Consider the following 26,228-nt stretch of genomic DNA (forward strand, 5'->3'; position numbering starts at 1 on the left):
GTTTCTCTCTTCACGCCCATTTTGGCTTCTCCCTCCCACATGTCTGACCTTCCCATCCAACTCCTTCCCTCAAAGCAAAGCACAAAAGAGGGAGTTAAACCATCATTAAATGTGCAGGAAGACACTGAAGAGAGGCTGCAAAGGTTGGAAGGCAGCTCCCGGTGGGGAGAAATACCCAGCAAAAGCACACACAGTCCCTTTAAGAGCTGACCCGTCCCCTCCAAGTTAAGTGCAACAAGGCTGCATTTTCAGGAGGAGGGACTCAGAAGCTCCATGATTCACTGGGAATGCCTAATTAATCACAAGGTAATCCTGGAATTGGGGGGGGGGGGCTCTCAAGGATATGATGTTGGAGAATTCGGAGTAGAAAACTGTGCAGCAAACCAAACACAAATTTTTCCTGCATACGTAAATGACCACAGAGTTGGAAGGAACCACCAGGGTCATCTAGTCCAACCGCCTGCACAATGCAGGAAATTCACAACTACCTCCCCCCACACCCCCAGAGCCTTCCAATTCTATGATTATATTTTTTATGAACTATTTAAATATATGGTAACAGCAGCTAGAGTCACATTAGCAACAAAATGGAAATTAGAAGAGTGTCCAGACATAGAGGATTGGAAAAGTAAATTAGCAGAATATGCGGTGATTGCAAAACTGACAAATTGTAAACAGACAGCCAATTAAAGAGTTCCAAGAGAAATGGAAACCCCACTACATCTATTCCTCTCAAAATTTTGTTTGAAGGAGAGGTTGGGATCCAAGAGAAATATGACTGTTGAGATGAAATCTTAGATTAAGATTATTTGTTTCATATAATGTCTAGGCAGCATAGATAAGATATTATAAATATGAAACAGTTTATAAATTAACAAAATATTTGTATTATTGTATTGTGTATATAGATTATCTAACAATAATGGGGTGGAAAGAGTCAAATATAGAAATTATTGTATATTATATATCTGACATATTGTTTGTCCTGAATGAAACATTTTCCAATGCTATAACTTAGGCCTATCATAGATGATGTATAGATGATGCTCGTCAGTTATTTTGTCTTAAGCATTTCAGATCAATTTTATGTGTAGTAGCAATCTCAGTGTTATCTTTATTTTTTGTTCAGTTTTGTTATCCTTTGTATCTGTCATAATTATTTTTTTAAATGAAAAAGTGAAAAAGAGATGTCAATCCTGTTTCACAGTCACGGTTTCCCCAAGGGATCATGGGAAGTGTAGTTTTGAGTGAATGCTAAGCATTCCATTAGCAGCGCCTAGACTTCTTTAAGAACAGACTTTTCTTCCTTGTAGAATGAAGACCTGGATGGCCCAGGCTAGCCTGATCTCATCAGATCTTGGAAGCTAAGCAGGGTCAGCCCTGGTTAGTATTTGGACGGGAGACCACCAAGGAATACCAGGGTTGCTGTGCAGAGGAAGGCACTGGCAAACCACCTCTGTTAGTCTCTTGCCATGAAAACCCCAAATGGGGTTGCCATAAGTCAGCTGCGACTTGATGGCACTTTACACACACAGAGAGAATGAAGACTGTGGGAGCCTCTGCAATCCTGCGAGGTGCAAGGTGTAGTTTTATTCCTGGTTTACTAACAGGCTCATAATTTATTGCCATCTACCCACTACAATATGGATCAAAAGACTTGGATTTTAAAAACTGTAATCATTATCCTTTCCAGAGTTTGCCTTCTACAATTTTGCAATTGTTTGGTACACAATATAGTACTGAATGTATTCAAATGCAAAACTAGGTGTGTCTCTCCCCCCCCCCAATATGTGAGCGCTAGCATGGTGTAGTGGTTAAGAGCAGTGGTTTGGAGCAGTGGAGTCTGATCTGGAGAACCAGGTTTGATTCCCCACTCCTCCACATGAGCGGCGGAGGCTAATCTGGTGAACTGGGTTGGTTTCCCCACTCCTCCACATGAAGCCAGCTGGGTGACCTTGGGCAAGTTACAGCTCTCTTAGAGCTCTCTCAGCCCCACCTACCTCACCGGGTGTCTGTTGTGGGGAGGGGAAGGGAAGGTGATTGTAAGCTGGTTTGATTCTCCCTTAAGTGGTAGAGAAAGTTGGCATATAAAAACCAACTCTTCTTCTTCCTTCTTCTACTATACCATTAAAAAGACAGGGTCATGTTACATTTGCATACAAGTTAGTTATGCCCAGTAACATTTTTTTTTTGTGTGTATAAAATTTGGGAGGATTCGTTTTTCACTCAGGGTCACTTAAAAAAAAGAAAAAAAGAAAATACTGTAAATATTCACATGCCACTTCATGGTGTCCCAAGTGCTTCCTATACACTGACTGTATAGCATTATTACCCCCAGTACTGGGGTGGGGGAAGAGCTAGATCCAAGAGAACGCCTTGCTGAAGTGACTAGCGAGTGGATGGGCAGAGAGCAGATTCAGACCAGAGAATCGCAGCTTCCAGCTCAGTTCCTGTGTGCCAGCGCCCAAGTCTTCAGTTGCGGCTTATCTGCTGCTGAGCGCCACCACGGGGGAACAGGAGGCCTTTTACGCAAGGCCCAACACTCCATTTCGGAAGGGTAGCCCCTGTTTAGGGTTGCCATCTCTGGGTTGGGAAACACCTGGAGATTTGGGGGGGTGGAGCCTGAGGAGGGCGGAGTTTGGAGAGGGGAGGGACTTCAGTGCCACAGAATCCAGTTGCCCAAAGTGGCCATTTTCTCCAGGGGAACCGATCTCTGTCCCCTGGAGATCAGTTGTCACAGCAGGAGATCTCCGGCCACCCCCTGGAGGTTGCCAACCCTACCCCTGCCCCAGGGCTGTAGCCCAAGGAAACCGACATCTGCTGGCATGGGAAAAGCCAAGGAGGTTTTGCTGCTGCCGAAAGGGCCGGGGTCTGAGGCCGGCTTTCTCTGGTGCAGAGGGAGTTGAGGCTGGGATCAGACCTCGGCTGTCCTTCGGGGGCCGCAAGACGCCTCTTCGTCGTCTCGCACCCAGGGCCGGATTTAGGTTTGATGAGGCCCTAAGTTATTGCAGGTAATGGGGCCCTTTATATGTCCAGCTGTCCTTTGTCAACAACAAATTGTCGCTGTTTTTTTGTGTTGAATATATGCTATATGGTAATTTATGGACCTAATAGGTATCTAAAGCCATTTGCACATAACAAAATATGTATTTTATCAAAGTAATTGTTGATTTTGGAAATGTACATCCAGTTTTTTTTCCTTTAAATTTTTTTGGGGCCCCCAAGAGAGTGGGGCCCTAAGCTATAGCGTATGCGTAAATCCGGCGAGTCGCACCTTAAAGCATCCGACCATATCCAGAAAGGGGCTTCTCTTTGAAGGAGGGGGGAGAGGAAACACCCTTCAAGAGCATGGGGGGGGGGCTCGCTTCGCCTCCTTTGGCAAGGCTGGGTGTCTCCGCCGCCCCTGGCCAGCTCTTCACGGCAGACGAGGGGCTTTTCTGGTTAGCAAACCCGCGGGGAGAGGACATTTACGCCTGGGAGGTTTCGCCTTGGATTTGCCGCTCTCTGGATGCACATTTTCCCCCATCCAAATTCTCCAAACTCAGCAATAAGCCCCCATGCAGAGCTTTGAGAATTGAGATGGGGAAAATGTGCATCTAGAGAGCGGCAAATCCAAGGCGAAACCTCCCATGCATGAGTCTCTCTCTTTGGCCATTTATTCATGGGAGGATTTGCCCTCTCCGGATGCACATTTCCCCCCATTCGAATTCTTAAAACTCAACCATCAGCCCCCCTGCAGAGTGTTGAGAACTGGTCTGGAGGGCAATGTGCATCTAGAGAGGGGCCACGCCCAGGCAAAAACCTCCCCGGCATTCGCTCTCCCAGAGCGAGTCCGAGCCGGTCTACCCCGAATCCTATTCAGGCAGATCCAGGGGGCTCGACTCCCAGGGAAGCCTTTTCCGAGGGTTGCGCTGTAAGCAAGGCCGGCGTCGAGTCATTTTTGCGCCCCAGGCAAGGCTAACTACTTGTGCCCCCCCCCCCATTGCTAACCAATTTTCAAAAACAGATGTCTTGTAGAAAAAAATAAAAGCACAAACTTCTTTTTATAAGACGTTATAATTCATTATATTTCATAGCACTGTTGTGATACTTACCTTAAAAAACACACACACACACAAAACAAATTGTCGGTTGCATTTCCCCCCAAGGAACTAATTTATTTAAAATGGGGCCCCTCAGGCCAGTTCTGCGCCCCTCTGAGGTCTGCGCCCTAGGCCGGCCCTGGCTGGAAGAGCGCCCAGCGCGCCCTAGATTTCCACGGCTGCATCTTATTTCCAAGCTTCCATGTATGGATCCGTCGCTGGGTGAAGCCACGACCCTTCCCCAGTTGATCGGGGTGACAGCGACCATCGATGGTGATCGGACGATTTTGCAAGTGTGCGTGTGTGTGTGGGGGGGGAGAGCACGGAGAGGAGGTCTTTTCCTGCAGGGGGACTCCATCCAGAGGATTTTTATGGGGGGGGGGAAGAGTTACCAGTGGTTGGCCCGGCGCCCTCTTCGCTTTCCTTGCCTGCTCCGGGGTGTGCTAGAAGCAGGGGGGTTCCTAGGGTAGGCGACCTCGCCAGAGACCCAAACATATGTGTTCCCCTGCTTGCAAAAAAAAAAAAGGGGGGGGGGGAGGAAGTTTTAGTTATCCAGAAAATAATTAAAATCTCATGTATGTTTTATTGGTTGGAGTATCCAGCAGAGTGGAAATATTGAAACTTCAAGCCCTCTCGCTTTCAAAAAGTCACAACTGTTCCGTTTTATGAGTTCTAACTGTGTGAAAAGAACTTACAGGGGCAGCTTTGGAGAGAAGGGGGGGAAATCGGGGTTTTATTTATTTATTTTTGGGAGCCCCGAATGACTATAAAAAAATAATACACTCGACAGTAAAACCGACGAGAGTGATATTAAAAATCATGTAGCTCAATAAAGGTGACATTTCGTGGAGAGTCGGAGTTAATCGCTTCCAACCTCTAGAAAAGAGCGATTGGATGGGGGGGGGGGGAGAAGGGCTGGATGTAGGGGAAATGAACATTAAGTGCTGGTCTCTTTTCCCCTTGCTGGGGATTTTTGCAGCGGAGCTGGAATGCAATAACGCGCCTGTTGAAACTCCCTTTTAACAAGGCCCGATTGCGTGCGTAAAAGTCAGCAAAGAGTGATCCCTTCCCCTCTTTGTTGGGTTCCCCCCCCCAGTCGTACCAGCCAACCGGGGGCTTCGCTCCCTTTCAGTCCTGTCGTCCGGTTTGGACGGGGCAGCTCGTAAAAATATCGAGATTGGATTGGTTCCTATCGTCCACGTCGGTTGGGCATTTACGACACCTGCATTAAGGAAACCCCACTGCAAATCCAACGCTTCCAGATGCAAATGTGAGCTAATTCCCTCGGAAGGGAAGGGGGGGGGGAATTAGGACTGCCCTAAGGGACACGAAACCCAGACAGAAAAGTCATCAAAAGGATCAGGTTCAGTTGTGTGTACCTGGTTTGTTTTTTAAGAGAGTGAATTCTGGCAAGTGGCAAAGGTGGGAGAGTGACTTTTGGCAGGTGACAAGGGTCTGTCTCATTCGCCTCCGATATGTCATTAAAGTTGCCTTCATAGCCCGTGCCATCGAAGTGAATGGGACTCATTTCACAATAAGGGGTGAGGGGCGCCCCACGACGTTTTAGCTCTCTCTGTACTTTCTTGGTCAGTCCCTTGCGGATTTCAGCTGGGGGAATATTTAACAAGAACAAAACAAACGAGACAAAAAAAAAAAAAAAAAAAAAAAAGAGCACTCCTTTGGTCATAACCATCTAGTTTCTCACCCACAAACACACCCGTATATTTTATCCTGCATGCATCAGTTTCTCCCCTTTTCGTGTTATTCAAGAAGTCCTTTTCTAGCACGGCTGCTGGGCGAGAATGGCCGTTTATGCCTGGGAGTTTTTGCCTTGGATTTGCGGCTACCTAGATGCACATTTTCCCCATCCAAAGGCTCAAAACTCAACAATAAGCCCCCAGGCAGAGTTTTGAGAATTCAGATGGGAAAAAACATTGCAGCTACACAGCAGTAAATCCAAGGCGAAACCTCCCGGGCACAAACGGCCCATGTTTCTAATCGACGAACCGAGGCTAGTTTTGCTTCTTGCTCTTTCCATGGGGTGTGTGTGTGTGTCTTTTTGTTCCGAAGGCGAGTCCCTGAACGAAGGCCGCCTGGCTCAGACGCGGCCCTGGGAGCCCTTTGTCCTGGTCCAGACTCCCGAAGTGGAAACTGACACGACCCTTGCAGGGCGAAAGGACCATCCTCCGCACCCTTCGACGGGACGGAGTCTTTCAGCCGAGATCTCAGTCGCTTAAGGCCGGCTGATGAGGACTGAAGCCCGCTGAACGGAACAGGAATTACTCTCCAAGAAGTCACGGGAGCCGCTGACATCTGGAGGGCTTCCATCTATTTCTTTGGAGCCCCTTTTCCCTCCTCGAGACTCAGGGCCCCCTCGATAGCCAGTCCCCAGTTCTGTTCTCACAACAGCCCTGGTCAGGGAGGTGAATCCAGAGCGGGCCTGGGTGGGAGCGGCCCGTCAGCTTTTCCTGACTGAGTCGGAATTTGAACTCAGGGCTCACCATGACTTTCGAACCACGTCCAGCACCGCGCTGGCCCTCAGTATGGGATGTGTGTGTGGAGGAAATAAACTGTCGGGTGGGCAGGGGGGACTGAATCGGCTGGTGAATCTCCCCTCCCTACCATGAAAATCCAGCCTCTGACCTAACAAAATCAACCGGGATCTAGTGGCATCTTAAAGACTAGCAAAAATGAACGGTTTTGTTTTCTTGGTTTTAATTCTTATTTTGTTTACGTTATCTATAGTCCGCCTTTCTCAGTGGGGCTCAAGGGGAACTACACAGAGTGAGTCGATACAACCAACTCCCTCCCTGTGGGGGGGCGGGTTAGGAAAGAGGCTTGGGTAGCGGTTGCCCTGAAATACCCTCCCTCTCCACAGGCTCAAGAGGCAAAGCCTGAGCAGGCCAGTGTGCGAGCGGCCCTGCAGGTCTTCCAGCGAGTTTCATGACTGAGCCGGGATTTGAACTCAGGGCCCACCCTGCTTTGTTTCTCCTTTGGTCTCCGGGGGATTCCGGCACGGGGAAGACTCCTGGGGTCTGGAGAGGCCCTTGGCACAAGATACTTGGTTGTCCCGCAGGCCTTGGGGGAGGGGGCCCTGGGGAAGGAGGGTTGCCAACAGGCCCAGATCGCGGCGGGGGGGGGGTCCTGCTAAAAGGGCCGTTGGAGGTGAATGAGGCTCATTAGGGATGTCAGCAGCATTGGTGGCCCTGGCAGGCCCGAGGGAGGGTCCAGGGGTCTCCAGGCGGGTTGCCCATGAGCTGGGAGTCGGGGTAGGCGAGTGAATCCGCGCAGGGGGAAAGGGTAATCGGCGGACAGAACTGGGCAGGCTCCAAAGAGGCGTGCTTCTATGTAGGCGAGATGTTCTGACCTTTTCTAGGGCAAAATGAAGACGTCCCGGAGCTGAGCCCTAAATAAAAACAGAAGAACGTAAGAAAGGCCCTGCTGGATCAGACTAAGGTGCATCAAGTCCAGCAGTCTGCTCACACAGTGGCCAACCAGGTGCCTCTAGGAAGCCACAAACAAGACGACTGCAGCAGCACCAGCCTGCCTGTGTACCCAAAGCACCCAATATAATAGGCATCTCTGATCCTGGCGAAAATAGGCATGCATCATGACTGTGTGTGTGTAAAGTGCCTTCAAGTCGCAGCCGACTTATGGCGACCCCTTTTTTGGGGTTTTCATGGCAAGAGACTAACAGGTGGTTTGCCAGTGCCTTCCTCTGCACAACAACTCTGGTATTCCTCGGTGGTCTCCCATCCAAATACTAACCAGGGCTGACCCTGCTGAGCTTCTGAGATCTGACGAGATCAGGCTAGCCTGGGCCATCCAGGTCAGGGCACATCATGACTAATATCTATTTTTACTAAATAATCTCAGGGTCCTGCGTCTGCTTCGGTCAAGAAGCCGAGGCGGGGGCCAGGCGTTAAGCACCCCCCTCAAGTCCACTTTGCCGGCCTCCCCTGCAAGGGTGGCGGTTTAGATTCTGTGTTTTGGCCCCTGCTCGGGTTGGAGAGGACAGAGAAAAGCAAACAGCTCTCGATGCCTTTGCAAAGACCGAGGGAAGGAGCCTGTTGCGGTTCTTCCTTGAATGCGAAGAGAAAGTCACACGCAATTATAAACACCCGTAGCAGCTTTTTGCCGAGTCAGACCGTTAATCCTTCGAGGTCGGTTTTGACTACTCTGAGCGGCAGCGGCTCTCCCGACAGAGGCCTTTCACGTTCATTGGAGAAACGGGGGATCGAAGCGGGGACCTTCTGCATGCAAGGCTCATGCTTCGTGCCCGTGGCCTTCAAACCAGATGCCAAGACTGGAGGACAGAGACCCGGGCTGGCGAAGCCACTTCGGGGCCCTCACGGCACTGTGGTCGCGTGGGATGCAGTCTGTACATGCTCAGGGGCTTTGGGAGGGCTCAGGCGCCTTGTCGTTGGACAGCAGGATGCCAGGAGTGAAGGAGTGGGAGTAGGAGGTGGTTTCTATATGCTGACTGTCTCTACCACTTAAGGGAGACTCAAACCAGTTTACAATCACCTTCCCTTCCCCACAGGGTGTCTGTTACCCTGTGAGGTAGGTGGGGCTGAGAGTGTGACTAGCCCAAGGTCACCCAGCTGGCTTCGTTTGGAGGAGTGAGGAAACCCACCTTGTTCACCAGATTAGCCTCCGCCGCTCATGTGGGGAATCAAACCCGGTTCTCCAGAGTAGACACCCCGGCTCTTACCCACCGCTCGTAACCACTACACCACTCCGGCTCTCCCCTTTCGGTTTCCAGGCCAGGGCAAGCAAAGTTTTCAAAACCTGCAACGCTCAAGCATCTGCGAAAATTGCTCGACGGGCAGCCAGGCAAAGCGCGCTTTCCTGCACCCCCCCCCCTGGCTTGTGGATTCGCCCGGCGGTGGCTCCATCGGCGGCTGTGGATTGGCACCATAGGGCTAGAGGGGGGGGGAAGGGGTGAGGGCTCGGGAGGGGGCGTGGCCCGGCCCTCTCGCCCGGAATGCCCATTGGCCGACCGCTGGGCTCCGCCCCCGCCTCCCCGCCCCCGCCTCCCCGCCCGCTGGAAACCCGTCGGAGGGACCCTCACAGCGCCCTGGGCGGCGGAGCTGGCGGGAGCGGCGCCGTCGGGGGCTGCAGGTGGCCGGATCGGGGCCCCGGAGCAGCCATGCAGTACGCGCCCCCCGGGCCGGCCGCCGGGCCGCCCCTGTACGCGCCCACCCCGCTGCTGCAGCCCGTCCACCCCACGCCCTTCTACATCGACGACATCCTGGGCAGCCGGGGGGGCCCGCCGCCGCCGCCCCCCACCCTGCCCTCGCCCAACTCCTCCTTCACCAGCCTGGTCGCCTCCTACCGGACCCCCGTCTACGAGCCCACCCCGCTCCACCCGGCCTTCGCGCACCCCCTGGCCCCCGCTTATGGGGCCGGCCCCTACGGCGCGGCGGCCGGCGGCCCGCTCTACCCCTTCCCCCGCGCCCTCGGCGACTACTCGCACGCCCTCCTACGGCACGACCACCTGGGTAAGCAGCGTCGACGGCCCGACTGCGGGAAGGGGGCGTTGGGGGCTTACCTCGGGGTCAGGAAGGGGGCGACGTCGGACCCCGTAGTAGGGTGGGACCCCTGGAACTGGTCAGGGCCCTTCCGAAATGCTGAAAGCTACAAAATTGGCTCCTGGGCGGGGGGGGGGGGTTCCTCATGCGGGTTCCAGAGCAAGGCCGCCCCGTCGGGGTGCTTCTTCAGGGCTCCGAGACAAGGCTGTTGCGTTCCGCCCTCGGTGGAGCTCCCGGCGGGCAGGGGAGGGGGACTTCGCCCCCTTTGCGCCGTCTCAGGGGCAGTTGAAAAGGACGGCGCCTTGGGGGGCGGGGAAGGTGGGGGCCTGAAGCGCGGGTAGTCAGAGGCCTCCGACGGGGGGGGGGGAGCTGCAGCCAAGGGACGGCTCTGCCGCAGTCTATCTGGGACCCCTGACCAGGCTGGGGGAGAGAAAATGGTCACAGGGAGGACCGTGGCGCAGCCCTGCCGGCCTTGGGCTGGGGAGCACAAGCGGAAGGGGCAGTGGCTGCGATCCCGGAGTCCCTTTCCTGGGAGTAAACCCTAATGAAAACCCCCTGAGGAGACTTGCGTGGGCTTGCTCCACGAATCTCCAACTGAAACCGTTTTCACCCCCGGCGCTCCTGTTTCTTCGGAAGCCAGCCTCGTTTGAACTGACTTGCGAGCCTTCTTCTGCCCTGGCGCCTCGATCCTAGCAGCGGAGGCCCGGGTTTACTCGGAAGTAAGCCCCGCCGGGTTCACGGGCCCTTGGTCTCCGACGTGCGCGGGGGATGCGCGTCGAGTTCTCCTGAAGTCCCTGGGACGCGTGTGTTTTTTACGGGGCGGGTGGCAAGCCAAGATCCTCCGAGGCGGCTGGGTCTACTGAGAAGCAGGGGGCTTTGCGGCCCACGCCTCAACCCGGGGGCGGTCTGCGGGTGTCACTCTTGGCAGGCGCCCCGCCTGAAACAAAACCGGAGTCACTCCGGAGCCAAAAATAGCTCGAGATCTCAGGACAACGTTTCAAAACAGCTGTTTTTCAAGGGAAAAAAAAAGAGGGAAGGTCGTGCCCCCGCGCATCTTGGCCATCTTCTGGGGGTCACTGAAGTTGTGTGTGCGGGGGAGGTAGTTGTGAATTTCCTGCATTGTGCAGGGGGTTGGACTAGATGACCCCGGTGGTCCCTTCCACCGCTGTGTTTCTATGATTCTGGCCATGTATCCCTGGGAGGCTTTGCCTTGGATTTGCCACTCTTTGGATGCACATTTTCCCCAGCCAAATTGTCAAAACTCAACCATAAGCCCCCCCTGCAGAGTTTTGAGAATTCGGATGGGGAAAATGTGCATCCAAAGTGTGGCAAATCCAAGTCATAAACCTCCCAATGCGTAAATGGCCTCTATGTCTAGAGCAGAATCGCGGCTGGCCAGGCCCGGGCTTTCTGCTTTCTCCGCCCCCCTCGCCCCCCTCCCAGATTGCCGCCCCAGCTTGACTTCGTGCCGTCCGGCCCGGCTGGCTGACCCCTTTCCGTTCATACAGGATATCTTGAGCTCTCGATAGGAGTAAATCTGGTCTCAGGAGCCGCTCAGCGTTTTCCTGGCCGCCCTTCCCCGGGAGTCGTGCACGCTGCTGATTATTTTATCGACATCCTCAATACAGACAAATTCAGGAAACACTCGGCTTCTGATAGCCCGGATCCGTTTTTCTGATATTGTTCATTTCCTCTGTGTGGGATGGGGCTTTTATGACAGCGAAAAATAACCCGCCGCTTCCTTAAAAAATAGAAGCAAAGCAAAGCGGGGCCGGCCAGTTTTGACCAGAATCGCGAAAGCTTGACGCAACCCCCCCCCCCCGAAAAAAAAAACCTTGAATAACAAAGTTGCATTTTCAAAGGCAGCGACCAGACCTGAGAAACACAAAGGCCATTTATGCCTGGGACGTTTCGCCTTGGATTTGCCGGTCTCTAGATGCACATTTCCCCCATCCGAATTCTCAAAACTCTGCAGGGGGGCTTCTTTTTGAATTTTGAGAATTTGGCTGGGGGAAATGGGCATCTAGAGAGTGGCAAATCCAAGGCGAAGCCTCCCATGCGTTTTTGCCCAAAGGCCATTTAGGCACGGGAGGTTTTGCCTTGGATTTGCCACTCTTTAGGGGCACATTTCCCCCAGCCAAATGTTCAGCACTCAACAACAAGCCCCCATGCAGATTTTTGAGGATTCGGATGGGGAAAATGTGCATCTAGAGAGCAGCAAATCCAAGTCATAAACCTCCCATGCGTAAATGGCCAAACACTCCAGCCCAGAGAGTTTCTCAGGTCTGGTTGCTGCCTTTGAAAATGCAACTTTGTTATTCAAGGTTGTTTTTTTCGGGGCCGGTAGCGGCTCAGTGGTCAGCTGAGGGTGGCCCCGATCCCGCGCGGGTTTACTTGGAAGTAAACTCGGGGACGCTCGGTTTAGGAGCGCCTTGGGCAGGTCTTTCTAAGCCGGAGGTCCAATCGCCCTGGGCTGCGCCAAGGAAAAGCCTTTGGGGACCGCCGGGCGCTTGGCGACAATATGTGTCGTTTCCACGCTCTTCACCAGCACGTGGATTTTTGCTCGTCCTGCTGAAATGACCGCCTTGGCTTGGTGGTTTAGGATCGTTCCGTCGGAAGGACGGTGGCCTACCTGGCAGGGCTGTTTGCGAGGGAGGGCGCGATGACGATTCCGTGCAGAGAAGCAGTTTTAATGCAAGGAATCAGACGCCTGCTCCGTTTGGGCGGCTTCCGAGAATCCCGGTCCTGGCTACCGCTGGCCAGAGATCCCCCCACCCCCAGGCCGTTCCCCTGAGCACATCTTACGTGTCCGTGTGAAGCCGGCTGTCAATTTCAAAAACCAAGTTTGGAATCCTTGTTCCCCCTTTCAGCGGCCTGGGGGACTTGGGGAAACCCACCCGGAGATCCAGTGACTTGCCTTTCAAACCCAGCGTCGCTGTCGCGCTCATGCGTGCGCCCGCTCCCTCGTTCACACGTGCACGTTTCAACGTCCCCCATCAACGAGATAGCAAAGGAACGTCATTGGCGGAGGCAAATCCTTGCGTTCAGATGGGAGTTGGCCAAGAAGCAAATTTGGCCCCGGGGCCTTTCATGTGCTTCCTCTTGCACGTTTCCTGCTCTCTCTTGTCTTTGGGCCAGGGCGCTGAACACACGGGGAAAGGATGCGGGGAAAGGAGGCTTCCGAGTGGCAATGGTCAGAGAGCAGAGGCAGGCTATGGATTCTAGGGCAGCGGCAAGAGGGCGGCTCTGAACGGGAAGGGCCGAGGCAGGCTTGGGGGCAGGCCCACGGGACTATTTATGCGGAATTTTAAGCCGCCTTGAACCACAAAGGGTAGGCAGGGTAGAAGTATCTTAAACTGATCGCGAAATATTTGGAGCCGCGCTTACATCGGTTGATATCAGCCGAAGTCATCGGATACTTACAGAAGAAGAAGAGTTGGGCCATTTACGCACGGGAGGTTTCGCCTTGGGTTTAGATGCACTCTTTAGATGCACATTTTTTTTTCTCATCCAGATTCTCAGCACTCAACAACAAGCCCCCAAGGCAGAGTTTTGAGAATTCGGATGGGGAAAATGTGCATCTAGAGAGCGGCAAATCCAAGGCAAAACCTCCCCTGCATAAAAGGAGTTGGTTTTTATATGACGACTTTTTGTACCACTTAAGGGAGACTCAAACCGGCTTACAATCACCTTCCCAACAACAGACACCCCGTGAGGTGGGTGGGGCTGAGAGAGCTGTGACTAGCCCAAGGTCACCCAGCTGGCTTTGTGTGCAGGAGTGGGGAAACGAATCCAGTGCACCAGATTAGCCTCCACCGCTCCTGTGGAGGAGTGGGGGAATCAAACCCGGTTCTCCAGATCAGAGTCCACCGCTCCAACCCACCGCTCTTAACCACTACACCGCGCTGGCTCAACGGGATCGTGTTAGGGGTTAGCAGCCAACCTAGGGCTTCGCTCTCTTTCAGTCTCGTCGTCCGATTTTGACGGGGTAGCTCGTAAAAATATGGAAGGGGCCCTGAGATTGGATTCCTTCCTATCATCCGCTTCTCTATTCGGAAGGGCAGGGGGGTTGGGGTATTTACGACGCCGCAAATCCAACGCTTCCAGATGCAAATATGAGCTAATTCCCTCGGAAGGGAATTGCGTAGGGAAGACCCCCCCCCCAATGAGCACTGCCCTTAGGGACATGAAACCCAGACAGAAAAGTCATTAAAAGGACCAGGTTCAGTTATGTGTTCCTGATTTTTTTGTTTTTTAAAGAGAGTGCTCGTGTTAGGGATTATAGAGAGGGTGTAGTATAACAACAGCTCTGCGCATAATTTGTTGACATCATTTATACACCGTCTTTCTCCCCAGCGGGGACCCAAGGTGGTTTACACCTTTCCCCTCTCCTTTTTATCCTCACAACAACCCTGCGAGCTAGGTTAGACCCAGACTGTGCGACTGGCCCCAGGTCATCTAGCCAGCTTCCGCGGCAGGGGGGGGGAGACTCGAACCTTGGACCCCCAGATCTTAGTCTCTGACGTTCAAACCGTGGCGCCAAACTGGCTTTCTAAAGGGAGACCCTACTGCAACTAAAAAATAATGACAGTCGCCGGGTACACCTTATTTGGGAAGGGATCCCGCCGATTTGTGTAGCGCTTGCTTTCTCCGAGGAAAATCCCACCGAAATTGATTGCACTTCTTCCCCATTCCGGCCGCTGAATAAAACGTTTAGGATCCTCTGGGAATTGACTTCGGAGCAACTGCTTGGCTAAGGACATAGATGGCAAGAGAGTTCCAGTAATGTCCAGAGACCAGGTGTGTCGGATCAGGGTGTCATTTTTGACTGGGCAAAACTCACCATTTTGCAGATATGAATACAGTAACGCCACTTACGCATGGGAGGTTTCGCCTTGGGTTTGCCTCTCTCTAGATCACTGGTTCCCAACTGGGGGTCCGTGGACCCCCAGGGGTCCATGAGAACTAAATTAAGGTCCGCGAAACAAAGTTATAAACCCATAATAAATTAATATTTTCAATTAAAAGTTCTCTATTATAAAAATATATATTCAAATATTATTCTAAGTTTAATGTTTAACTAACAGTTATGATTAAAAGTTTATTTTCAAATTCTCAGAATTTTTATTTTGAACCTTGGGGTCCCTGCACCGAACAAAAAAAGTCCTAGTGGTCCCTGGTCAAAAAAAGGTTGGGAACCACTGCTCTAGATGCACATTTTCCCCATCTTTGAGTTCTCAAAACTCTGCATGGGGGCTTATTGTTGAGTTTGGGGAATTTGGATGGGGAAAGTGTGCATCTAGAGAGTGGCAAATCCAAGCCAAAACCTCCCGTGCGTAAATGGCCTTTAGTAAAAATGGAGTTTAGAAAGCGGTCCAGATAAAATTTTAAATCGCACCTAAATCAAGTTTTGCTTTTTCCCCGGGGAAACTGGACAAAAACCAACCAACCAAAAACCCTGAACGATCTCAAGCCTTATGTACCCGTTCAAAGCGTTTATCGTCCGGGGTTGCAGATTCTCTGATACTGGTTTAAATGCAAGCAAGCGGATTAAAGCGATTGCGAGCGCGCGGCGGTTGTTGTCGGTGGGCATGCCATTTATTTTTTATTTATCGGAAACATTTTTAACACCGCCTCTCCCAACATTTATTTATTATTTATTTATTTATTGGACTTATAACCCGCCCTCCCCAGCAAGCTGGCTCAGGGCGGGTAACATCATTTCAAAATTACAACAAACCAATGTCAATATCCACAATAAAACCAATAATAAAATTTCTAGGCAATCGCACCCGGACTCTTAGATGTACCCACTGATCATTCACTTCTCTTTGGAGCTGACAAAAAGATCTCGGTTTGAGCCCCTGGAAAACCAAGGGGTTTGGCCTTGGATTTGCAGCTCTCCAGAGGCAAGTTTTCCCCATCTGAATTCTCAAAACTTTGGGGGCTTCTTTTTGAGTTTTGAGAAGTCGGATGGGAAAAACGTGCCTCTGGAGAGTGGCAAATCCCAGGCAAAAGCTCCCGTGCAAAACCGCCTTGGCCCTAAACGCGCCTTGCAAAGGTTCCGGGCCAGATGAAAGAGCGGCAAAGGAGGAACGCATTGGGAACTGCTCTGATTTAAGGGGGCAAAAACCAGGGCCGTAACTGGGGGGCGGGCGAGGAGGGCAGCCCCCGTGGCATGCAGAGGGGTGGCAGAACTGTCTCTCCCGTAGGCGCCTCTGTGCGGGGGGGGGGGTAGTTCTGCCACCCTCTGCATGTCAAGGGGGCTGCCCTCCTCCCCCCCCCCAAGTTAGGGCTCTGCCAAAAACAAGGAAAGGCGCCTGGTGGAAGATGACAGTTGCCATTTACGCAGCGGAGGTTTGGCCTTGGATTTGCCGCTCTCTAGACAGATGCACGTTTTCCCCACCCGAATTCTCAAAACTCAAAAATAAGCCCCCAGGCAGAGTTTGGAGAACTCGGATGGGGGAAATGTGCATCTAGAGAGCGGCAAATCCAAGGCAAAATCTCCTGTGCATAAAGTGACTTTTCAAATGACGATGGGTGGTGGGCAGAGACTCCACCGGCCCCCTTTCTCGGGGGTGGAAGAGCTGGATGGAAGCCTTTGCTCGCTCTCTCTCTCGCTCTCTCTCTCGCTCTCGCTCTCTCTCTCTCTCTCTCTCTCTCTCTCTCTCTCTCTCTCTCTCTCTCTCTCTCTCTCTCTCTCTCGAGAGAGAGAGAGAGAGAGAGAGAGAGAGAGAGAGAGAGAGAGAGAGAGAGAGAGGAGAGAGAGAGAGAGACCAACAGGAAACACATTGACGGATGTGTCCCCATCGCGCCTTGCGGGGTAGCTTGAACTGTCTGTCCTCTGCTCGGCCGATGTGCAAACCGTCGGAGGCCTCCCCGGGTGAAGCGGGAAGGGTCCTGCCGGTGGCCAGGGAGTGACGCCGGCCGCAGCCTCCCGGGGAACCTCCCGCCACGTGGAATTCTCCACCCTCTCCCTTGGGAGGCTTGAGGGCCCGATCCAGGAGCGCGTCTACGGGGCGGTGGGAAGGGTTGTCGGAGGTGCGGGTGCCAAGGCTTCGCGCGGCCACCCAGCTCGCGGGGCCACCCTCGGCGGAGTGACTCCGGTCTGGATCCGATCGAAGTAAGCCTGCCTAGCGCGGCACCTCGCGATCTGGGGCCCGAACGGCTCTCTTGGCGTAGCCTACCTTGCAGGGTCGATGTAGGGGGGGGGGTCGCCAGCAACTCCTCGCAGGAAGGATGAGAAGAAAGAAAGAAAGAAAGAAAGAAAGAAAACAAACCTGCTAGGGTGCACGTTTCCAGTGTATTGGGGAGGGGGGTTGTCTGCGATCCTAAATTAACGGAGGCCAATTTTATTGTTGTGGCTGCCAGGGAAGAGCGCATTTTCACGACATGCGCCTGGGTGACCGGCGCATCGCCCCTGCGATTCTAAATTGCTGTGGCCATTTATGCCTGGGAGGTTTGGCCTTGGATTTGCCGCTCTCCAGATGCCCATTTTCCCCACCCAAATTCTCAAAACTCTGCATGGGGGCTTATTTTGTAGTTTTGAGAATTCGGATGGGGAAAATGGGCATCCAGAGAGCGGCAAATCCAAGGCAAAAGCTCCCAGGCATGTGTTGGGCTGCATGTTGTGAGCCGCCTTGGTCCTCCTGTGTAGAGAAAGGCGGTATGCAAATTTTTAAAGAAATAAATACAATTTTTTTTTGTAATGGCTGTTTTGGTTTCTTAAGAGGAAATTAAAAGGAAGGCTTAACAAGGAGCGCTGGTTTGGTTTGTGAAAGTATAAAGTATAGTGATTTTGATATTATGCACCAATATTTAAACCTCGCCCACACAAGTAATCCACATCCCCACGGCTGCCAGCCCTGCTTTCCAGGCGTCCCTCTCAAAGTGGGGACGGGGGTGAATCCGTTTCGTTCCCAGAAGGGCGAGGGGCGGCGGTGGTTTCGGATGCACTTCGGAGCACAGAAGGGGGGTGTCTTGCCATGGCCTGGGCGGGAGGTAAACGACGCTCGGGCTCCTGGTCGGTGGCCTGAAAGCCCCCCCCCCCAACTCTTCCGGGGATTTCAGACGTTTTGTGTTTAGGGCTGGGCGCTGCGATTGGGGTCGGTCCAGAAGGGAGGAGAAAAACGGCCCAGTCCAAGGCAAGGCAGAATTACAGCAATCCTATGCTGAGTTTCTCTAGCCTAATCCTGTTGAGAACAGTGGGGTTAGACCGGAGTAACTCCGCAGTAATTTGGAGGAAAGTGATCGGCGTGGTATGGCGGCGGACTCCAATCTGGAGAACCGGGTTCGAGTCCCCACGCCTCCACATGAAGCCTGCTGGGTGACCTTGGGCCAGTCACAGTTCTCTCCGAACTCACTCAGCCCAGGCAGAGGCAGGCAACGGCAAACCACCTCTGAACATCTCTTGCCTTGAAAACCCTACTTATCCCAACAAGTCAGCTGTGACTTCACACTCACACAATTTGGGAGAAAGGAAGGCTTGTCCGGAACACATGAAGCTGCCTCATACCGAATCAGGCCCTTGGTCCATCAAAGTCAGTATTGTCTACTCAGACCGGCAGCAGCTCTCCAGGGTCTCCGGTAGAGGTCTTTCACATCACCTACTTGCCTGGCTCCTTTAACTGGAGATACCGGGGATTGAACCTGGGACTTTCTGCATGCCAAGCAAATGCTCTACCCCTGAGCCACAGAGCCTTTGGGAGGAGGCTGTCCCCAGGCCCTTAAATCGGTCGATGCTGCACATAAGCGCATCCTGAGCGCTGATATTCACTGCCTTGGTTTTACGCACGTATGTTGACATCTAATCCTTTATGCGGGTGATTAATCCTCAACAACAACAACAACAAAAAATCCGAATCGGATGCCAGTTTTTCTCGCTTTGAGAGAGAGCCCCAATCCATAACCGATTCCTTTCAGGAGAGAAGAGAGATCCAAGGATGAGTTTTTGTGTGTGTGTCCCCCCTTTACCTATAAATAAAGCAAGGGTGTCAAATCTAGGTGAGATCTGAGCAGGCTTGGGGGGAGGTGTTCCTAGAGTTGTTCAGAATAAACAAATGCATGAGGGTTGATGTTTACTTAGGATGCGGGTGCTCCTAACTGTTCGCGATTTGAGCAGGAGGGCCCCGCCCTTCCAGACTGAATAACACGTATTTATGGGAGTAAAGAGGAGATTCTTTCAAAACTGCGGGTTCATAGCACCCTGAATGTTGCATCTGCTTACTTCACCCATTTTAATCCAGGGTTACTTTTTTGGCTTGCTCCAGCCGGATTAGAAGGAGTTCTCCTTTATGTCACACGCACATTTATGGTCTCTGTCTACCACATTATTTAAACTGGAGAAACCACAGGTCTTTTATGTACAGCAGTTTCACTCGCCCTCACTCCTCCCACGACTTCGGCTCTCTGTTTTGATATAACTTGTTTTATTCGGGAGGAAGCAAGCAAACGAAGCTACTCCGGATTAAACAGGACGCATTATGCACTGGAGGTTTTGCCTTGGATGTGCCGCTCTCCAGATGCACATTTCCCCCATCCGAATGGTCAAAACTCTGCATGGGGGGGGGGTATGGTTGAGTTTTGAGGATTCGGATGGGGGAAGTGCACATCTGGAGAGCGGCACATCCAAGGCGAAACCTGGCGTGCAAAAATGGTCGTGGACTGGCGGGAGGGGGTGTTTGCGGTGCGTATCGTGCTCCCTGCCGAAAGCCGGCCGGGTTCCCGAGGAGGGAGGCCGGCCTGACCCCCCCCCCGCCCTTCCTCTCTCCCGCAGGCAAGCCGCTGCTCTGGAGCCCCTTCGTGCAGAGGCCGCTGCACAAGCGCAAGGGCGGGCAGGTGCGCTTCTCCAACGACCAGACCGTGGAGCTGGAGAAGAAGTTCGAGACGCAGAAGTACCTCTCCCCGCCCGAGAGGAAGCGCCTGGCCAAGATGCTGCAGCTCAGCGAGAGGCAGGTGAGGAAGCCCCGGGCTCCGCCGGCCCAGCCCAGCCAAGCGCCCAGCTGTCTTTCTGCTAACCCGCCTCCTGGATCCTGCGCCTGGGAGGCTTGGCCTTGGATTTGCCACTCTCTAAAAGCACATTTCCCCCCTCCAACTTGGCAGGCTTGAAGAGGGGAGTGGGCATGTTCATGGAGGAGAGGGCTGTCCATGACTACTAGTTAAAATGGATACTAGTCATGATGCAGACCTAAGCTGTTACCGCACTAGGTATTCCCAGCGATGTATTAAGAGTTTGAAAACGTTATAAAAAATACTGTTCGCACTTTCTATGTATTCCCACCGATGTATTAAGAGTTTGAAACTGTTATAAAAAATACTGTTCGCACTTTGTTTGGCCCCTTTAGCTGTGAAGACGTCTTCCGACCTTTTTTTAGCCTAGTGCGGCCTCTCCAGGATCAGAGCAGCAGGCCTATTATCTTGGGTGCGGTGGAACCCAGGCAGGACAATGCTGCTGCCGTCGTCTTGTCTGCGGGCTTCCTAGAGGCACCCGGTTGGGCCACTGTGTGAACAGACCGCTGTTGAGAATTGGGGTGGGGAAAACCGGCACCCAGAGAGCGGCACATCCAAGGCAAAACCTCCCATGCTAGACATTCCCGGCGGAATGTTGTCAGTCGCTTGGGATCCCCCTAGGGGGCGGGAATGGTATATGATTTACACCCACTATGAATGGGGTATGATTGCACGAATGAGTGAATGAATGAATGAATGAATGAATAGGGCAAGAGTCCAGTAGCACCTTAAAGACTAACAAAAATATTTTCTGGTAGGGTCTGAGCTTTCGTGAACCACAGCTCACTTCTTCAGATACCGGATTAAAGCTCATACCCTACCAGAAAATATTTTTTGTTAGTCTTTAAGGTGCTACTGGACTCTTGCCCTTTTCTATTACTGCAGACAGACTAACACGGCTACCCACTGTGAATGAATAAATGAATGTCCCGCGGTGTCCACTGGGATTTCTTCCGGGCTGAGCGCGCCTAGGGTTGCCCCTCGACGGCTTCTCCGTTTCGCGGGGAGAGGCCGCCCAGCTCTCCCTGGCGCAGTCCGTTTTCTCCACCGAGGGGCCCGATCCGCAGCAGGAGTCGCCCAGGACGACATGGTTGCCATGACCAGTAGGTAGAATAGGCCGAGGGGCTTCGGAGTCAGATCATAATGCTGTATCAATAATAATTAAAATTGGAGATAGGAAAAACAAGCCTTGGGTAGTAAATGAATTTTTGTTAAAAAATAAAAAAATAGTAGGCAAATTAAAGGTTGATATAAATAATTAATTTAATGAAAATACAGATAAAGGTACTCGAGAAGATGTAGTCTGGGATGCTAGCAAAGCTGTAATCAGGGGATTGTTAATACAACAAAATACAAGATGGTTTAAAGAAAGAGAGGCACAGAAGAAAAATATTTTAGACGTCTCCTTCCGAAGGAGCTGCGGACAGCCCCCTTCAGTGGTCACAGTCTTGACCCGGTTCACTTCGCTTTTGGGATGGCTGCGGTTCGCGAGTCTGTACTGCCCCCTCTCATTGGGACTTATTGGCTTCTGCAGCCTTCAGTTGACCTCTGCAACCCCAGCCTAGGGAGGGATGCCTCCTGGGGGTGGGTGGGTGTGAGTCCCGCCTTGCTCAATGCTCCCGACTCCCAAGTAGGCGCGCACGGGATCGCCTTTCCTTAACAAGCCTTTCCCCCCATCTCTTGTGGTTCTCCCTTCTAGGTCAAAACTTGGTTTCAGAACCGGAGGGCGAAGTGGAGGCGCCTCAAGCAGGTAGGCGCGGCGCTGACCGGCTGGGGGTGGGTGGGGGGCTGCGGAACCTCTTAGGAAGGCTAGCCCAAGACGCCTCTCCTGCGGCTCCGGCTCAGCCCAGTCCCCAGTGGCGTCCAGCCGGCGGAACTCCCGATTAAAAGTCAGTATTGTCTACTCAGACCGGCAGTGGCTCTCCAGGGTCTCAGGCAGGGGTCTTTCACATCACCTACCTGCCTAGCCCCTTTCATTGGAAAAGTTGGGGATTGGACCTGGGACCTTCTGCATGCCGAGCAGATGCCCTACCACTGAGCCACCGCCCCTCCCATACGCAGACCCTGGGTTCCCCCCGCAAAAGCCCTGCAAGCCCCCCAGAAACCCCCCTCTCCAGCAGTCTCCTGGGTAGACTCTTTCTTATACCCAGTTTATTCACTGGAGGTGGAAAATGAGGGGCAGAGGGTGGGGAGCGGTATTGCATCCCCCCCCAGCAGAAGTTGGCTTCCCGGGTGAATTAAGCCAGATGGTCACATTCCAGTCCAGGCTTCTGAAAGTTGGTAGAAAGCCCCCCAACCTCTTGTTCCACAGATGCTTTTGGAGGGCAGCTGCACTGGGCTGCATTAGAACAGCTAGATTTGAGCCCCCACCCCCTAGAGACCAGCACGGTTTTGGGGGTCTGCGTTTTGGAGAGGAGAAAGCTCCCTTGGCCGGGGTCTTTAAACTTATACATTGCACTCGGTTTTCACAAACCCACATCGACATAAGACAAGGGTGTGAGCCTGTGAATCTTCTTGCTTCTGCCTTTTTGACAGTTCCTTTTTTCTGTCCTTTTCTGAGAAAGGTCATCAGTAAGGCAAAGAAATCAGAAGCAGATTGAGACTGGGAAGGGCAGCCATGAAGGAGCTAGAAAAGATTTTGAAGTGTAAGGATGTGTCACTGGCCACCAAGATTAAGTTAATTCATGCCATCGTATTTTCCATTACTATGTATGGGTGTGAAAGCTGGACAGTGAAGAAAGCTGATAGGAAGAAAATAGATTCCTTTGAAATGTGGTGTTGGAGGAGAGTGTTACGGATACCAGAGACTGCCAAAAAAACAAATCAGTGGGTTATAGATCAAATCAAGCCTGAACTGACCCTAGAAGCTAAAATGACTAAACTGAGGCTATCGTATTTTGGTCACATCATGAGAGGACAAGAGTCACTGGAAAAGACAGTCATGCTAGGAAAAGTTGAGGGCAGCAGGAAAAAAGGAAGACCCAACAAGAGATGGACTGACTCAATAAAGGAAGCCACAGCCCTCAATTTGCAAGGTCTGAGCAAGGCTGTCAAAGATAGGACTTTTGGAGGACTTTCATTCATAGGGTCGCCATGAGTCGGAAGCGACTTGATGGCACTTAACACACACACAAGGCAAAGGAAAGGACGGCCAAAGACTCCTGAAACTCAAAGGGTGGGACAAGTTAGTGACAAGTGGATTTAATTAGGAGAAGAAGAATTCTACAGTGGCAAGAAACAGGACTGGAGATGAACGAGGGCAACAACAAACACAGAGGTGCCAAATCTGGGGTCAGGAAGCATCTACAGGAGAGATCTGTGATAAGGAACACGGGTCCTCCTGACGTCTCCAATTCTATTTAACAGTAGTTCTGTTGAGTGGCCCAGATTGGACTGTGCTACTGGATAAAAGATAGGCAACCATTTTTAGTTAGGGCCAAACCGGGTGATCCTTGTATGTTTGATACCCGAGTATCCCTGTTCATATGTAAAGAAAATCAGGTGGGAGGACTAGTTTTAACCAAAACCTGAGCAGGCACATGGATGAAGCTAATCTTCTGCTGTAAAGCGAATCTTTATTATTACAGTCCACGACCAGTAGGTATATAAAGGAAACATTAATTAGAAGAAGACGACAAGTTGGTTTTTATATGCCGACTTTCTCTACCGCTTAGGGCAGAATCAAACCGGCTTACACTCACCTTCCCTTCCCCTCCCCACAACAGACACCTTGTGAGGTAGGTGAGGCTGAGAGAGTGTGACTAGCCCAAGGTCACCCAGCTGGCTCCATGTGTAAGAGTGGGGAAACAAATCCAGTTCACCAGATTAGAGTCCACAGCTCATGTGGAGGAGTGGGGAATCAAACCCAGTTCTCCAGATCAAACTCCACCGCTCCAAACCACCGCTCTTAACCACTACACCACGCTGGCTCTCCAGAAAGAATAAAATTACAGAAAGAATAAAATTTATGTACAAATTATCTTGTTAAAATACAAGATAGTCCTAATATATACCAGCTACATGGGTGAAGGGGGACAAATCCTGTCCTCTCCAGTGTTTCACCTTGCTGCGAGCACTTAGTTCGTTTCAGCATTTTCTTCCCAGCCAGACTTCGATAGTGGGTGTCAAGCAGTGTGGTGTAGTGGGGAGAGTGCTGGACTACAACTGGGGAGCCCTGGGTGTCCAGTTCTGCCCTTGCCATGGAAGTCACCTCACTTGGAGATTGGGTTGCCAACCTCCAGGTGGCGGCTGGAGATCTCCCGTTATTACAACTGATCAGGCAACAGAGATCAGTTCACCTGGAGAAAATGGCTGTTTTGGAAGGTGGGCTGTATGGCATTATGGCCCACTGAAGTCCCTCCCCTCTCCAAATCCCACCCTCTTCAGGCTCCACACCCAAAATCTTCAAGTATTTCCCAGTCCAGAGTGGGCAACCATATCAGTGAGGCTGTTCCACATGGGGGGAACCAATACAGCGAAGGTGTGAGATTGGCCTTTAGCAGGGTGGCACCTTCAGAAGGTTTTGCTCAGATATGCAGGACTGTTAACGACAAAGCCTAATGGGAGATCTCCACCCCTACCTCTCCTTACTCTCCCATTCAGCCAGCGTGGTGTAGTGGTTAAGAGCGGTGGTTTGCAGCGGTGGACTCCGATCTGGAGAACCGGGTTTGATTCCCCCCTCCTCCACATGAGTGGCGGAGGCTAATCTGGTGAACCGGGTTGGTTTCCCCACTTCTACACATGAAGCCATCTGGGTGACCTTGGGCTAGTCACACTCTCTCAGCCCCACCTACCTCACAGGGTTTCTGTTGTAGGGAGGGAAAGGGAAGGCGATTGTGAGTTGGTTTGATTCTTCCGTAAGTGGTAGAGAAAGTCAGCATATAAAAACCAACTCTTCTTCTTTTTCTCCTTCTCCTTCTCTTGAAGTTCCAATTCATTATGTATTTATTTGCTGAGCAATTAACTGGAACGTTTGTTTCAGGAGAACCCTCAAGCCAGCAAAAAAGAAGAACCAGAGAGTCATCAGGACGGTCATCAGGACCCCAGACAAGAGAGCCGTCTAAACTCTGAGCCAGATAAGGAGGAGTCATCCAATCGCCCATGGTACACCCCCTCACCAGCTTCCCAGGAAGAGCTTGATTCTGACATCTCAGATGATTCTGACCAAGAGGTGGACATTGAAGGGGACAAGAGCTATTTCAGTGGTCCCCACCAGTAGGGGCCCCCTTTTGTGGAACGAACCTTCTCTCTGCTTGCACTTTAAGAGGAGTTGGCTTGACCAAAAACAATTTTATTTCAAAGGGTAGGGGAAAAAAAAAAAAACGCCCCTTCGAACCGAGAGGGGAAACTTAACACATTTTGTAACTCTAACTGTGGGGTTTTTGTTTTGTTTTGTTCAGACAATCTGTTGATATGGGGGCAGGTCCTTTTGTTGAAAGGAAGGAGCTCCGTTTTTCAATTGTGACATTTGTATACTGATAATTTGTACATTCTCTTCGGAATATAATAATGCCTCCTCCTTCAGGAGCCAGATGATCCTGAGCCAGATGAGAAAAAAACATATTTGATTTCATAGGAAGAATTGCACATCTGGCATGCAACCTTTTGCAACCATTTCCCAGATGTAAAGGTATGCAGAGAACTGAAACCAAATTTTATGTGTTGGTCATAACAATAGTATTAATTAGAAGGGGGGAGAAGAGACATGATTAAGAGCCAGTGTGATATACTGGTTAGCATGGACTGGGTTTGAACCTCCTCTCTGCCATGGAAACTTGCTGGGGGACCTTGGGCCCATCATTCTCTCTCAGCCTAACTTACCTCACAGGGTTGTTGTGAGGAGAAAACGGAGAGCTATTTATACCGTCCTGAACTCCTGAGAAGGAGGGCAAGATAACCAGGAGTAGATATGTCCTGTCGAGTGCCTTCTGCCTTCAAATGGTGTTTCTCAGTATGCATTCTATACAGAACACAAGAGGAGATCAAGGTCCACCTGGTCCAACATTCTTTGCAAGAATTTCAGCAGACAACATCGACCGCTGACTACCTTCTGCTCACCACCACTGCCTCGTTGCTTGAAAAGAACCCCAGAAGATCCCTGCTGGGTCAGATTAATGGCCATCGAGAACAGAATCCAGTTTCCCGTGCTCCACGAACAGGGCCATGGAGACCACAGCTGCCTCCAACTGCTTTTCTTCAGCAATGGACATTCGGACACATATTGTCTCAACATGGAGATCCCATTCAGTCACCATGGGTATGTCCTGGATGGATGTGTCCTTCATGAACTTGTCCAGCCTCTTAAAAACAACAACAACCCGGGATAGTGGCCTTTACCACATTTGCGGCAGGGAGTTCCACAAGTTAATTGTGTGGGAAGGAGTATTTTATTTTGTCTGTCTGGACTCAAGAGGTATTTCACTTCAGAACATACAAAGTTGTCTTAAAGTGAATCAGACCATTGTTTGTTCTAGCTCAGAAATGTCTCCTCTGACTGGCATCAGCTCTCCAGGGTCTTTCCCAACACCTCCTACTTGAGATCTTCTAAACATAGAGGACTGAACTTGGGACCTTTTCTTGCAAATCACGTGCTCTACCACTGAGC

General features: G+C 51.6%; 1 protein-coding gene across 1 annotated transcript; it reads left to right on the forward strand.

Annotated features, from left to right (window-relative positions):
* The first annotated feature begins 9,234 nt into the window (after positions 1–9,234).
* Positions 9,235–24,842, forward strand: HHEX (hematopoietically expressed homeobox). Its single transcript, XM_056850185.1, has 4 exons — positions 9,235–9,586; positions 19,392–19,570; positions 21,324–21,374; positions 24,606–24,842. The coding sequence occupies exons 1-4, from the start codon at positions 9,235–9,237 to the stop codon at positions 24,840–24,842; spliced, it is 819 nt and encodes a 272-aa protein (XP_056706163.1).
* Positions 24,843–26,228: the final 1,386 nt, after the last annotated feature.

Source organism: Euleptes europaea, chromosome 5 (genome assembly GCF_029931775.1).
Source record: "Euleptes europaea isolate rEulEur1 chromosome 5, rEulEur1.hap1, whole genome shotgun sequence".
NCBI classification, from domain to species: domain Eukaryota; kingdom Metazoa; phylum Chordata; class Lepidosauria; order Squamata; family Sphaerodactylidae; genus Euleptes; species Euleptes europaea.